Source organism: Egretta garzetta, unplaced genomic scaffold, assembly GCF_000687185.1.
Source record: "Egretta garzetta isolate BGI_Z169 unplaced genomic scaffold, ASM68718v1 scaffold539, whole genome shotgun sequence".
Lineage (NCBI taxonomy): Eukaryota > Metazoa > Chordata > Aves > Pelecaniformes > Ardeidae > Egretta > Egretta garzetta.
Window position 1 is genome coordinate 2,114,001 of NW_009260760.1, and position 15,901 is coordinate 2,129,901.

The following is a 15,901-nucleotide window of genomic DNA, read 5'->3' on the forward strand; positions in this document are numbered from 1 at the left end:
ATCCACGTGCTCAGTGCCTATGTTACCCATGGGAATAGAGCCAAGCCCTTCCAGCAACCTGAAACAGGAGTGGTGTTATCAAGGCTCTGTCCTGAGACCATCCATTGTCTACTTTGCTTTGTAGAAGCACCGTGGGAGGCAAGCCATGCTAGGACAAGCCACGCCATACTGAACTGCAAAGTTGTGACTATCATTTGACATTCTTCATCATTAGAAATACAGTTTAATTTTTAAATGTGGGTTTTAATCAAAATAATTTTTCACTTGTTTCCTAATTTGATCTGAAGTCCTAGAAGCATCAGCTTAAACTTTACATAAATCACATCATAGGGTTTTGTCCATCATCTTTTTGAACACTTACAAATTCATTGCTGTGATGAACACTTCCATTTTACCCTTTAGAAGGCTGCTATGATACTTTATAGCACCACAATAAAGAAATCCATTTAAAAGCTTCTACGTCCCCATACTTGGGGACTACTGCATACTACCATGAAGGTAGAAAAAGGCCAAATGCTTCTCAAATACGAACATTATAGTGGAGTTTCTGAACAACCCGTCGAAACAAATTTAGCTTTATTCTGAATCAAAATGAAACATTCAGAAAGTTTCCCATAAAGAGTCCAATGCTTTGTTTTCCAAAGTGCAAAAATGAATTCCTAAATTAAATATTTCACAGCATTGTAGTAGAGGTACCTATTATTGCAACTTGTATTTGTAAATAGCGCAAGTAACAAGATGTAAAGTATTATATCCCACATATTTTTGAAACTGAATTTATAATCTCAAAATGACAGCACTAGTAGTTTTAACAGATAATATGGCAAACACCTTTGAAAAATATCTTTGACCGCCTCTGCTCTTGAGCACTACGGCAGACCTTAAAGCTGATCGTGAACAAAGCAACCACCTGCCAATTCTGGTCTCCAACAGTGTTGGGACTACAAAACCATAAACAGTGAGCCTATAGTATTTACACAGCTGCAAGCTCAGGCCCAACTTTTATAAAAAGTTACTTATTTTAAACAAAGGGAACACTGATGGGATCTGGTTGTCATCCTGAGACGAGTATATAATCATCTAAGATCTCCTTCAAATTAAGACTATCTAGATCTAAGTAAAAACACTGCATTTTTATGCTTTTAATAGAAGGGAAACACAAATAAAATGCTTGACTATCCGGTAGTTTCCTCCTTCCTGTGAACAAGCACACAAAAAAATTTGGATAATATTGAAAAATGGTCACAGTTCTACAAATTAAACCATGTCATTACTTCTCCTGTCCCCTGCATGCTATGACTTTTGCAGTTTTTGAATAATATTAATTGAAGAAACTGTATCAACATAAGACAATTTAACAGCTCTTTCAAGCAAGATGCAATTTCAGCCATTTTAGCTTAAAGAGCATAAAGGCTTTATAGCAATAATGCAGATATGAGAGAAATACCTCTTCTGCTCACACACAGTGCATTCTTGTACATAGAACCTTAAGCATCTGAACACAGTCCCCTTGCTGCCCAAACAGGAAATACTGAGGAGATGAAATTTCTGAACTGAGTAGACTGGTGTTCAGGTGTTGTTTTGCCCTTCTTTTGCTGATATTCTCTCATTTTCCTAGATGCAGAAGGAGCAGAGCTTCTATTAGCATACATTTACAAACTCAGTCTCACTTCTCTCTGCAAGTACCAAAGCCTTCCTAATAGTTTTCCTTCCTAAATTTTCCTTAGGTAAGAGCTCACTGCCAAATTAAAATAAACCAAAGATATAAGTTAGTAGAATCTATTTGTTTAGTTTCAGCACAAAACCACATAATTGTTTAGGCCCATTTTCTTTTTATTAATAATATAAGGTTCTATAATCTCTTAACATTACAACTGAAGTTTTACAGTTAATCTCACACTAAAATGACAAACACTGTTTGGCTTTATTTGCAGAAAGTTAAATTACAACCTTGATAAACATACATTTCCAAGATTGAGAAGCAATTTGTGTTTTCTGGATTTCAGTGCTAATGTATCCCTGCCTTTGAAATTGGTTTCAGTTAATTAACATTGCTAAGGAAGAACTATTTGGCCCGGCCTCTGTTCATAGCTGTAAGGCAAAGATGACATCTCTAACTCAACCAATATACTGTAAGTCAAGTCAGGAAGAGACATGTTTTTCTTTGAGTGTAAGATTTAGACCCCTGGACCAATTTCTAACAGATTTTCTTCTTTCCCCTCAGAACTTTCATAGAAGTCTCTCTAATGTAAATACATTTTGCAGTCAAGCCATACTCACTCTGCACCTCTCCTCCCTCAAAGAGAGCAAAAGCTGTGCAATCGGAAGTCACAACAAGCTTAATTAAAACTGCTTGTAACTTACACTTGGCCAAAATATTCAAGCAAATGAAAAAGTAATCTGTTATGCCTAGATACACTTCTGATCTGCATGGATCAAACTCCATCTCTGAACAGGCTGCAGCTATGGGAAGTGAAGTCTTTATAACGCAGAGAACACAGAAGGAAGAGTGGTAGAAGACTTTAGTATTAGAGGGGAAGATTTATTTTAAATGGGTAATGATATGTGTGTATCTAGGCCTCCTGAACTTGCATTACACTTTTCTCTGTTTTCATTAGGAATTTAAATGTGACATTAAAGACAGTCAGTAATACATGTGTTTCAACTGCAGTTTCACTAAGCTCTGACCAGTTCATAAGATAGAAAAATATTTAGGAAGACAGCAATAAGGGTGGTCATTAGAAAAAAATATCCATTACAGTTGTAGTTAATCTTTTCCTCAGGGCTATCCAGTGACATTGCTTTGGGCCCCTTATAGCCTGTTATTTCACCTTCCCCTAGGACAACTGACATGCAGTAAAAATGTTTACTGCATTTTAAATCACTTCAGAAGCCAGTGGCTATTTAAAGGTTAGAAATGTAGAATATAAGGAATTTTTGCATGTGTAATTTCAATACAAAAAAGGGATGGGTAAGCCAGTCAGAAAATTAAGAATTGTGAAGAATGTTGCAGAGTTGTTCAGTAATTTAAGTCAAAATCTTGAGAGCGCAGTTATTACAGAGCTGTGACTACTTGTTTTAATTCTGTTTGTGCTGTCATTCTGCAAAAAAGGCTTCACATACTTTCCTTCAAAACTGATTCTTCATAGTTAGACATATACTTTCACTGAGGCACATAAACACCCTCCATATTCCCCCTTCATATTTACCAACTCCTAGAAAGGTCCCTATTTCAGTGATACAAGTCATCAGCAAGATGCCAGCTGGGGCCATGTAGTCACCGTTGTGCAGCATGCAGGATGACATCCCCTGCATTAACATGTACAGATTCACTTTAGGACACCATGGGGTACTTAAGGAACACTTAACCACAGAGGGACGAGTAACTTTCCTAAATCAGACTACACCTATTGTTTTGGTTGCTGCTGAAATCTGAACTGAGAGGGCCAAAACACAAAAATACAAGAGTAAATTTTTATGGTGAAATGTTGTGAAACAAAGACCATTTGAAATAAATCTAGCTGCACTGCAAATATCGTATTAGCATTCTGGTTTATGACCTGCAGTTTTCCCTAAGTACCTTGACAGCATGCATTTTCAAGTGATGTTTTGAGTGTTCATGTTTTCTGATCATTTTAATTACAGAATTGAAATTAATCTTTAAACAAGTTCATAGTTGTCTGATATGCAGTATTTTTCAAGCATTTTATACACTTTTTGGTACATTACCAAAACAGAGAGCTAATTAGACAGTATTCTAAAATAGTTTAAAAACAAGAATGAAATTTTATCTTTTTCTCCTCATTAAGGGCACTACCAATACAAAAGGTGTCCAAACTGACACTACAGAGCTGTGAAGCAGTTGGCTAGAGACAATGTCCTCAAAGGATAGTCTGTATTTTCTCTATCCTATGCAATTATACATTAATTATCAAAAAGTTGGATAATTTACTTTAAGAAAAGAACCCACCTTAAAAATGGATCATGAGTATTGACAAATACTTTTAGTTTGTTTTACTGATTAAGATTCAAGTTTCAATGTAAAAATGCTTACTCTCATACGATACTGATCACGAAAATATTTCTTTTTCTTAAAGTTAAATGGACAATTAAAGTTGTGGCTACTAGTGAAGTAAATTATTCATAAGGCCATAGGAAACTGTACAAAACTAAGATGGGAAATCTTACTTTCAGGATGATGGTATGTTGTCCACTTAGGTGTTGTAATAAACTGTTGAGACTGTTTCAAAAGACAGTGCTGGGCAGTTTCATTTGAATAGCCAAAACATTTTTTTTTTTTAACCGAAAAAGATATTTTGCATCTCTGCAAAACAAACAAAACAGGAGCAAAAACCATATACACTAGGACTGAAATACAGATGAAGGCAGAGTTTTGTTACAAACCTGTTTTCAACATACAGTGAGAAATGTCCATTGTACAAAACTTATAGTGACTGACCTACAATTAATTTAAGATTATCCCAGCAATGCAAATACAACTCAGAACAGTTTGAGTGTGTAAGACTTTCCAATAGTATTATGGTGGGAGACTACTGAGTTTTTGGAAGTAGTTTAACTTACATTGTCTCTTTTGATCAAAGCCTACACTTGTACTTGAAGTACTTGCTGGTTACAAGTCTGTTACATACTTAATCCTTCAGCACAGTGAAGTACTCCTTGGTGTTCTCTCATCTGTCTCCTAGCAGCTTTCCTTTAGCAAGAGGCTGGGTTGAGCAGCTGCTTCTGTAGAAAACACTGTTGTCAGTCTTTGTTCTCCTTGCAGGGGATGCTTTAGTAAGAAACATCTGGCAGTATCCAGCATTGAAAATACTGTCAGCTGTGTTGCCTAACCAAACTTGGAAAACTAAATTTGCATTTCCTGGTTGGTTATACACTTTGTGCTCAGTGGGTTGTTTAAGAGTTCAAGAGCATTGTAAGTAACAATCCATAAACATTAACAGTGATGTTTACACTTTATTGGGGGAGGGGGAAGGGGGTGGCAAAAAAAAAAAATCAATGGAAGTTTCTAGTTTTTAAAGTTTAGTCTATGTTATATTTGATTACTGGGATATCAGTACAATGAAAATGGAGGAATTTCAACAGTAATTTTGAAGAAGTTTTAGTACATCATGTTGTGCAGGGCTTTATAAAAGATTTTTGTTTCCAAAGATGTTATTGGGGTCCACATATTCTTTAACAGATCTCAGCATTCCCAGGCCAACATCAGAGATGCTCTCCTTCATCCAGCGCTTCCGCAATTTGCCTACTGGAAAAACAAAAACAAAGTGTTTCAATATATGGCAGGATTCTAGGAGCCAATCAATCTTGTGACCATGAATGAATAAACACTGTGTGATAAATGCTTTTATTCAAAAATGAGAAATGTTTTGCTTTATTTGATTTATTGAGCCCACCAGACTATCAAGCTCATTAAGCTCAGCATACTCCCAGAGGAAGACTGTGTTCCACACTGTCTACTTTCTTTAGAAACTATGAAATTTAGATGAAGCTTAGGCTGAAATCACATGTTCTATTAGAATAGGGAGCTGGAAGTAAGTTTTAAAAAGCCAAACTCATTTTAAGTAGGGAACTGAAGAGGCAATTACTAAAAAGTGGAACCCCACACCCCTTAATTACTTGAAAGTGAAAACATAACTTAGTACTGGTTTAAACAGCAAAAAATTGTTTTGTAAAGAAAAGGCTTAAAGCCTAGTTTTAAATTAACAAAATACTTTATTTCATTTGGAAACTTTTACATGGGCTGGTAATTGCTCACACCATTACACAAGAGCTTAGTTTCCCATGTAAAAATGGATATTCATGACATATACCAAATACAACGCAAAGCTGAGACACCAGCCATTTAAGAACTCATTTCACTGGTCTCACAATAGTCCTGTTAAATGGCCGAGTGTTCACATACTAATTAACCAAGTCATAAACTCTGATTTAACAGATCATTCAAAATAAAGGACATTTTTTCATTAAACACACTACAGCATTTAACTTGTCAGCCTGAAACACAATCCATTTGTCAGTATGATGCGATATAGTAAAGGTTTGAGAGACAGATGCTTTAAGAGTATCTGAAGCTAAATTCAAGCCATCTTTTGTGCCCTGTTCTCAGGGTAACCATCAAACTGCCATCAAAATAATAAATTACAGGGACACCTCTGGAGAACAGAGTATATTTGTTTATACCTTAAGGAATATGAGCTAGTCACAATGCCAACTGAAAAAGCAAGTAAGATGAAAAAGAATGAAATTTGCAGTTTGCTAGAAAGCAACTATTAGCAGCACACATGTCAAGAGCAAAGATCATAACTGAAGGACAAAAGAATTTGTCATGTGGTAGGAACTGTGGTTGTATTTTGCAGCCCAGCTCAGGAAAAAGAATCCCCATCTGTAAATACAGCACCACTACAATTTGACTGTCTGAGCAAATTGATGTAGTCAAATTTTATCTGGGGATACTTTAATACTACAACTACAAAAAAACCCCAAGCATGGATGTGGCTTGACCATCACCTCAAGTCACTCGCACTGGCTCTTGCAGAAGCAGCTGAAGAACAGTCATTACCATTCTCAACTGTTATCTGTAATATAGTTTCAGTGAATGTGTCCTGTGGTTATGGATGTAATTGTCCTGAAAAGACTGCAAACAACTGCTCCAACAAGATGGAGCACATTAGAATCACAGCAGGATGCCCAACAGCTAGCATGCCTGCCTCTTTTACACCTCCAGTAATAACGCAATTCCACAAGGAACTGAACTACTGTCTGAGCAGCACCAAACAGTCGTTGCATATTTAATGAAGTCGCTCACCAAGTGCTGGAAAACAGAAGGTGCTTGGAGTGCATCATTAGTTCTGTCAAAGTGATAATTTACACATCTATCTTGTCAAATTTTCTCTGGTTTATACTTTTGCAATAATAAATCTAACATACATTTGATTAGTGAACTGGAAAGAAAAAAAGCTGTACTACAGTTACCAGCAGTCCTTCACAAACATGTTCAATGAAAATATTTTAACCCCTTAATAACAGCAGGTTGAGCCCCTGCTCCTACTATTCATGTCAATAAGATATACTCTGATTTTTCAGCTACTCAAATTTTCACATTAGAGTTAAAAAGCACTGAAGCAATCTTACTCTTAGAATTCTAAGCTGGTCCATCTGATTAAGTGGAAAATAGACCAAGTGAAGGAAAGGCTCTGTGCAGATGAGAGCACCACCTAGAAAAGCAATGCCTGCATTTGTTTCACTTCAGGTTAGTGCTGCCCTGTAAGTATTCTGCTTCTCCTCCATAGGACAATCAAGTTAGCTTCAAGGATGAGAAGGGAAGAGGAGGATGAAAATGCCATAACAGTAGAAGATGTTACCATGAATGTAAAAATAATTCCAAGTGACAAAGTTGCTTAACTCCACTCTAAGCCTAGCCAAAGAACAGCTTTAGGCTCAAGGAAGCCTTAACTTCCCCAACAATAAAAGGTCTCAGTTAAGCCTGATCTTACTATGGACTAGAGAAAACTATCTTTGTTGCTAGCCTAGAGAAAGCAGACATTTTAAAAGCTTCAGGCCTAGATGATGCCATTTATACATAACTGACATGTGACAACAGACAGATTTTATCCAAGCATCTGCCACTTTTTTATCAATTAAAAACTGAGATCAAATTCACCTGATTCTATATGCTACATCATAATATTATTAATAAGATTCTCAAATCAGCATAACACTGTACAATCAAACTGTAGTAGCCTAACAAGTCACTGTTTGTCAACTCAGCTATACACACCATTACATACACAATCCTTCTTGCCCCAACTGGAAACAAATATGGCCCTTCCTTCTTGTATCTTCTTTCTCTGAAGACACCTTAGCTTGCATCTTAATTATCCAAGATGAAATGTGACAGAATTACTTTTCAAGTTTACAAGTGGCAAGTGCCCCTGTTCCTGAGGCATGCTGAGCAGTCTAATTCCTTAAAACATTCACTGCTAGGAAGCCAGAAGTCTTCAAGCTGAAGCGCAGCCTGTTACATAGAGTACAAACACCCTAGCATGACAGAGTCTACTTCACACAAAGTACTTCAAACCAGAAAGACAAGAAGCTTGTTCATTAGCAACTCTCAAAGACAGTCCAACATCAATTCTATTTTTACAGTATTATTTTCATTATAGTCCGTGTGTTAAAGAAAAACACCCACCCTTTGAAAAAACCAACCAAGCAAACATGCACTGATGTACAATCACTGCCAAAAAGTGAGAGCAGTTTCCCATGCACATGGTTTTTCAAAGAGCAGTGCATTACATGGCCAGCACATACCCACTGGCCACAAAGATGATAAAATGGGGGTACAGTTCTCCTGGCTCATAAAAGCTACACTTGCTCATCTTTGAAGATGCATCTGGATGGCTGCAAAAAAATCTGGCTGCTAAGGATGGAACTAGCAAATAGCAGGCAGCAATTTGTTTTCTCACTTTTGGAATATGAAGTACATGGGCACACAGCCTTGTAAGGAAAGTTTTAGTGTAGCTGATGGATCCCAGGAATAACTCTACACCCATGCAGGAAAATTTATAGCAGTGTGGTCCCAGTGGAAATAGGCTCTAGTGGCACTGCACATGGCCCTAGACTGTCTCTGCTCCAGCCCCTCCAACTCAGAGGGGCAGTTATTGCAGAACAACAGCTCTGCAGAAGGAGAAGCTGTAACAGGTCATAAGAAAGATGGGGCTCTCCCAGCTGTTACATGCTCTTCCTGAAGCTGGTTGTCTCTACAGAAAGCATCTCTCTGCTCTCAGAAATTGCTTAACAGGTTGTTACTCTTCCAGAGAGAATCCTGCAATACTGAGAGAGGTCACAGCATTAATCTAATACTGTGGTAGTGCTGGAGAATATAGTACCACTACACCTGAAGTCTGCTACATAATTAACACTTACCATCACTGTAACATCTTGCGCATTTTCACTTGATATCTAAACTGAAGTACTCTCAAGCTCTGTGTTGATGAATCAGAAAGCCCTTTGCATTCATTTGGTGGAAAAGGCACCGAAGGTGATTATTCTATTAAAAGACTTCAACAGACCAAGGAGGAAAATGCAACTGCATTATTATATTCATATAAGGTTAATCTATGTCTGACAAATGTCAGTTTAAACTCATTCTAACCAGTAGAGGAAGCTCTAGTTTTAAGATGAAAGTATGATCAATCTCCAGCACTTAACTTAAAGGTAAGATACTTTTCCTGTGTAGAGGAGAAAAGAATGTGTTCAACTCCCCCATAAGGGAATTTTATAATTCCAGATTCCGTAGTTTGTGTGGGTTAGTTACTGCAGTGTATAGCTGAAACTACAGCCTCTTAATGATCCTAAAGAATTGCAATGTCAAATATGTAATTGAATGCAAATAAGGTGTGGGGTTTATGGGGGGTTTTTTGGTGTTTAGGGGGTTTTGCAGAGGGGTGGGTTTGGTTTTTGTGGATTTTTTGTTATTGGGTTTTGGTTTGGTTTTTTTTAAGTTTTCCTACATAAACTGCCAGGAAATTGATACTATACCTAAACCTGTGGAGCCTGGGCTGTGTTAACCTTTATTCTAGTCAAACTGTCTAGAAAGCAGAAGAAAATTAGTTCTATTACCTTAAGTGGCTAAATGGGGGTATTTTCCTCAAACCCACAAGCTGGTAATTGTTTCCTTAAGTAACCAGGTTTAGTTAGAACATTCCCTGCAAGGGAAGCAATCTATCATTAATTTTTACACTGTTCCTTAGTTTTACATGGGTGTCTAGCTTTGTAATACAGAAGGGATCACGCCCAAATCAAGCCAGCTCCCTTCTGATGCTGTACCCCAAAGGGGCTATAGTTTTATTTATACACCAGTTGTACCTACTGATCCTTCCTCAGCACGTGTTATTTTATGTATATAAGAAAAACACGTATTTTATGAAACAGGAATTCAAGAATGCAAGGTGTGACACATCATAGGGGTAGTTTCAGGGCTTGCCCTAAATTATTAGAATAATCATTTAACTAAACTTAAACATGTTTCTACAAGAAATTGTCATTCCTAATGCTGCTTTTTAAATGTTAAGTTTCTAGAAGCTAACTGTGGCTCTAGCAACCCTTACTTACACGACTCAAATCTAAAGATACTCACTGGCCAGAAAAGCAGAAGGATCAAAGCTGTGTTTGAAGGTGTGCACTGTTCCTTTCTAAGAGTACGACATTGTCAAGGCAAGGCAAAAAACTATAATCAAGACTGTTAAATCTCATGGAGGAAGTGAAGACAATGAATGCTACGACTACGATATCTAATTCCCAAATACCTTTCAAAAACTTTTACTAAGCCACAAATTATGTCACAGCATTAGTTAAAAGGGACAAAAGGCATAATAAACCACTTCAAAGTCACACATTAAAAACCACTTTAAAACACTAAGAAGCTTTTCAGCAGTTTGTTCACCACAAATTTACTGAGAAACAGACCTACCACATTTAGACAAACTGTCAGGATCAAAAGCTGATAACCTCCTCTATAAGAATCAGTTCCTGATGCACTGGAGAACGGCTGAAGTCCCCCCTAGGTAAGAAGTGCCTATCTGATCACAGCTATGTATTATATGTGTTGCTATAAAAATACACCTAAGTCTCAGATTCTTCCTTAATGTAAACAGTGTTAATTACATAATCCAGAAACATTATCAAGTGTTAAATCCTAACATTAAAGTAGGAAAGCCATTCCTGACACTTACCAATTAGGTTTAAATGTTTGAAAGTAAAGAGCGAGAACGACTTCAAAAAGGGCAATTTGATTAAAAGGACAAAGCCATTGAAGTTGCAGCACCATAGAAATTATATCCAGATTTATAAAAACAAGAAATCCATATGTTCTAACCCAAAATACAAGTAATTGTTACATTGAAAGGACAAATTCATTGCACAGATGTGTACATCTGGCTTTGCTACAGCTTCTTGTGCACATGAAATGCTTGCTGTACAAGGCCCATATTGATACACTTCTGCAATTTCTTTGTTGGAATGTTGTTGTTGTTACATATTGCAAGGTATGATCTTTAATGTAATCCACTAACAAATAAAAGTTATGCTGCTTAGAAGTTTTAAGTCTCAAAAGTCATTGGGGGGATCTTCTCACAGTATTGCTACCTTTAGTGAGTCTTGCCTAAAGGTTACAATATTTTTCATTAGTCTGGAGGGAGGGGAGGAGAGAAGAGATATTGAGATTAAAATAGAATTGAAAGTGAAGTCTTTCTGAAGTTACCCTTCATAAAATTAAAAGTATATGATTTCAGTTCTCACTGTAGACTATAGCTATGTGTCTACCTGCAGTTAGTACTTCCCCAGATATAAACTAATTCAGAGCTTTACACATCTCAAACTGTCATATATGACCACTTCTTCACTCAAGGAGTGTATGAAGATTGACTTAAGCAGGCTTTGTATTTCCTATAGCCTCAAGACCCAGACTACATCTGTTTTCTTTGATACACAAAACCAGACTTAAAATAGCTCCATTTATCACAGTGTGATTGTAGGCAGACAAACCAGCCTGTCTGTTTCCAGATAGTGAAAACAACTGTTATTAATCACAATTACAAGACAAATACTAAAAGAAATTGTACCAGTATTTTCTTTTACCCCACACAATAGACCAGTCTTAGCAGTGCTAAGAGTGACAAGGCCTGAAGGTCAGTAAATAGAACTATTAGGCTAATTCTCAGCAGCACATCTACTAAGCATCGGAAAAAAAAGGGTCTTATCACACACAATGAACTGCCAGATAAAAATACTCAAAGAGAAAATATATATCAGTATAAAAGGCAGTCAAGGCACACAGAAAGAGCATAAGTAGTCTAACAAAACCCAAGTTTTCCATATCTGGAGTTAGAAATGTCAAGTGTGCAAGGGTTTGAAAATGCTACATGTTTTTTTTTTCTTGTTCAACATATGCTGTAAGCAAGGTTTCATATGGTGAGGGCAAACCAAACATGTGACAAGCTCCAGCTGCATGTGAGTTAATGGATGAAATGCTAGTCACAGTAAAATACAGCTGCCACAGCAGGGGAGAGCACAATAGTGCATCAAGGGGGTAATTCCACATCCCATGTGCAAGAATTGACCAGTCCATTATACCACCATATTAGAGATTTAATCAGAGGACAATAACAGCATATTAAACAAAAGATACAGAAACTGGTTTCACTCATGTTATCGCCTACATATCTTTCAGTATCGTGATATTGCTAAAGCAGAGTCCATTTCAGTTTCTATCACAAAGCTACATGCCTGAAAACAGCCCTAGCTAAAAGTTTCAAGTCCAGGAAGTCACCAATATATTTTAAAGCACAGTTTCTGCCCTTCAGTTTTCCCCACACAGAGCTTTCTTAGAATTACAAAGTTTTTATCTAGTTTCAAACTGTTAGACTTTCTTCTTTGCTTATTTCTGTGGCCAGACAATGCCCCAAGAGAGTATAGAGAAGAAACGCGTTAACCAGTTTAAAGAAGCTAGCTACACAAATCAAACTGAACTTCACAAGTCTTCCTGACATCAGGGCTTACAGCATTATATAGGACACATGCAATCAAATTAGGCTATATGAATATGTGGGAAAGGCATTATGTAAAGCATCAGGTATATGAAGTGATAGGACATGAGGAAATGGCCTCAAGTTGCATTGGGGGAGGTTTCAATTGGATATTAGGAAAAATTTCTTTACTGAAAGAGTGGTCAAGCATTGGAACAGGCTGCCCAGAGAGGTGGTGGAGTCACCATCCCTGGAAGCGTTCAAGAAACTTGTAGACATGGCACTTCATGACATGGTTTAGCAGGCATGGTGGTGTTGGGTTGACAGTTGGATTTGATGATCTTGGAGGTCTTTTCCAGCCTTAATGATTCCATGAAGTATCACTTATACATGACATTGGTTCTTAAACCTTAATATTAAAGCACAAAATAGCTTGCAAAGAGGCTATGTTATCATCACCTACACATCCTTCAATATCCTGATATTGCTAAAGCAGGACATTGCTCAGGACAAGTAATTCCCAAACTCCCAAGAAAGGAAACTGATTAATCAGAAGTTAGCAGACAGCAAGCCAGTAATATCAATACTTACAATGACATCAATTATGCAACATGCCCAGTTTAAAATCACTAGCTCTTTCACCCAGGTACTTTCACTAAGTGCTCCAGAATTAAGGCTTAACAGCATTCACCTAGTCACAAGGGACCCTAAACTATCTTAAAACTGTGAAACTCTCATTTGAGGTGTTTATAACTGAATATACTTCCGCAACTGAGCAGAAGTTGCTCAATACAAACTAATCAATTACATTTTCAGGTTCTCAGAGAGCCTGTAGACTTCTTATCAAAGGTTTGAAGCAGGTGCTCGTCAAGTCACACAGTGTGGTGTATTTATATCACTCACACCAGGCCTAGCAACACTTCCCCTGAAAGTCTGGCAAACAGGTGAGAAGCTTCTAGAAAGAATGCCAGGAAATTCACAGCCCCCACCAATTTCAGTTAATGCCTGTGAAATATTTTTTGAAGTTCTATTACAAAGTATTTTATGCACTCATGAATATTTAGCAGTTTCAAAGAGACTAATATTAGACTGAGAATATTACCTCCATGATGATGTGACAGACTTCCTCCATTGGCAAGTATTTCTTCTCTAGCAGCCCTCTAAATTGGAAAGATAAGGTATTTATTCAACAGCAAATGCACAAGATGTTTGTTTTTAGTGAAATGCTTGCCATCATACTCATTTACATAGGTGCATGAAAAGTCTCAGAAGTAATTAGGGTACACAATACAGGTAAGCATTTTTGTTCAAGTCTGCAGATAAATGTAAGTGGACATTTTCCAAATAAGCATTATCAAAGCCAAGACATTTAAAATGGCATCTGTTACAAATCTATTATTCCAGAATGGAATGCACTGGATCACACTCCCCTTGCCAAAACTAAAATTGTCTAGTGGCTGGGATGCTCATCTGGAAGACTGTCTACGGAGAAGGAAATCGTAATAAAGGCGTTTGAAAACAGGCTCCCCAGGGTGATTCAAGATCCTTATTCAGACCAGAGTTTAGGCCCAGTTCTCCAAGATTCTAGTTGAGGAAGTGAGGTACTTTACAAGTAAAGTCTTTCATGTGTGAAGTTTGTGACAGAATGAACGAAGGTTAGATTTTTATGTTAGGAAATATTTGAACATTTTCAAGCTCTAGAATCTTCTTTCCAATCCATCTCTGATTATGAATAGTTAAACAGCTTAGAAGGTTGTAACAAAGAAAGCTTTCCTAAGGTCAAGCACTAAATGTTTTGAAAAAAGTGTACTTTTTTAGGAATAATGTATATAGCCATACCTATGCAGTTACAGATTTTTTCAGTCTGCCACAGAGTGCATATACTTGGTTGGCAAACTCACTTTGTTAGATTAAGTTTAGTCACCTACAATGGAACACATGCATCCAGGTGATCACATTGCAAACTAATCCCAAACAATGGTAAAATCTAAGTATTAATGAAGTTTCATTAAATGAACATTCAAGTATTACATTCTCCAATACCCTAGATTCAACAGCACAGAAGCCTCAGAACTTGTAGATAAAAGTTTACATCCTCTTGCCAAGTTCAAGAGAAATTTCTGAAGAATAATCATAAGAATGATATCCTAGTTAAATATAGACTATTCCTCCACAGTCCTATTAGCAATTCTCTGGTGCTGAAGCTTTAGCATATGAATCAAAAGGTAGGATGTAAAGGAGTTTGGCCATAGTCATTCTTTGTTTAAGTATTACATCTTCAAGGCAATGAGGAGATTAGTTTCCCCTAACTAGGCAAGTACAGTGTGGCACCAGCCAAAGTGTTTAAAGCAGAGTTATTCCAGAGCTTCTTGGTAAGTGTTGAAGCAGCTTACATATAATACAGCTGACTTAGACCAGCACTTATCTAGGCCTGAACAGAAATAACCACAGAAGTTAATAGCATGAGAGACATACTCACATTCATTATTCTCTACATGCAGCACTACTAATAAAGTATGGTCCTGATAGTTTTACCATGTATTTTAAAGACTGAGTATTAAGTGAAAGAAGTAGCTTTGTAAATAATGGAACTAAGGAAGTCTTGTTTCCCATGGATTTGGGTTTTGTGGTTGATAGTTTCTGCCATCCAAGAACAAACTCCAGTTCAAGTTTTCCTGTACTTTAGTCATAAGTGTTGATTTACTGATGTCTAAAATAGTCACCTTGCAGTCTTTCCTCTACTTGCACACTACTACGTGTGCACCTCCCTCCCCAGATGCTAATGATCACAGCTTTACAAACAGACTTTTGAGATCTTCCCTGCAAAATTCAGTTAGCTTAGCCAATGGCTTTACTATATGTTATTACAGAATATCAGCTTCTCCCCGCCCCTTAACTATTGTTATATACATTACCTCAATTTGTTCATAGACATGAATAGGATCACTAATTCCTCTGTAGTTAAAGGCAAAGTAGAAGTAGACACATGCACCTGCATCATAAGTCTGTGTTACCCTGTCGAAGAGAACTGCATTACAAACAAAGCTTTATGGTACTAAGCCAGCCACTACACAACACCACAAAATTCACATGGTTACTTAAGAAGGTAGCAATTTTTTTTTTAAGTAGTTTTGTATCCTTTTTGCTCATACTTCATAAGTGACTCAATGCTATGACAGAGTTGGAGCTCTTAAATAAGTTGTTACACTTGATTCTTGTGCATGTAAGCAAGAGTAAGTGTCGAGACTAATCAAGTCCTAATAATCCCTTGAATTACTCACTCTTACATGTAATCCATTTGCAGGTTAAAAAGGAAGGCCAAAATTACTAGTGTTTGTAGTATCATTAACAGATGCATT

General features: G+C 37.1%; 1 protein-coding gene across 1 annotated transcript in view; it reads right to left on the minus strand.

Annotated features, from left to right (window-relative positions):
* Positions 1-1,648: 1,648 nt before the first annotated feature.
* The window catches only part of AGPS (alkylglycerone phosphate synthase), an 88,008-nt gene continuing 73,755 nt past the window's right edge, over positions 1,649-15,901 (minus strand). Inside the window, exons 20-23 of the mRNA XM_009646038.2 lie at positions 15,458-15,557; positions 13,645-13,702; positions 5,127-5,266; positions 1,649-4,743 (exon numbers count right to left, since the gene is read on the minus strand). Of these exons, the coding sequence (XP_009644333.2) occupies positions 5,145-5,266; positions 13,645-13,702; positions 15,458-15,557 (280 nt within the window). The 3' untranslated portion in view covers positions 1,649-4,743; positions 5,127-5,144. The remainder of the gene's footprint in view (positions 4,744-5,126; positions 5,267-13,644; positions 13,703-15,457; positions 15,558-15,901) is intronic.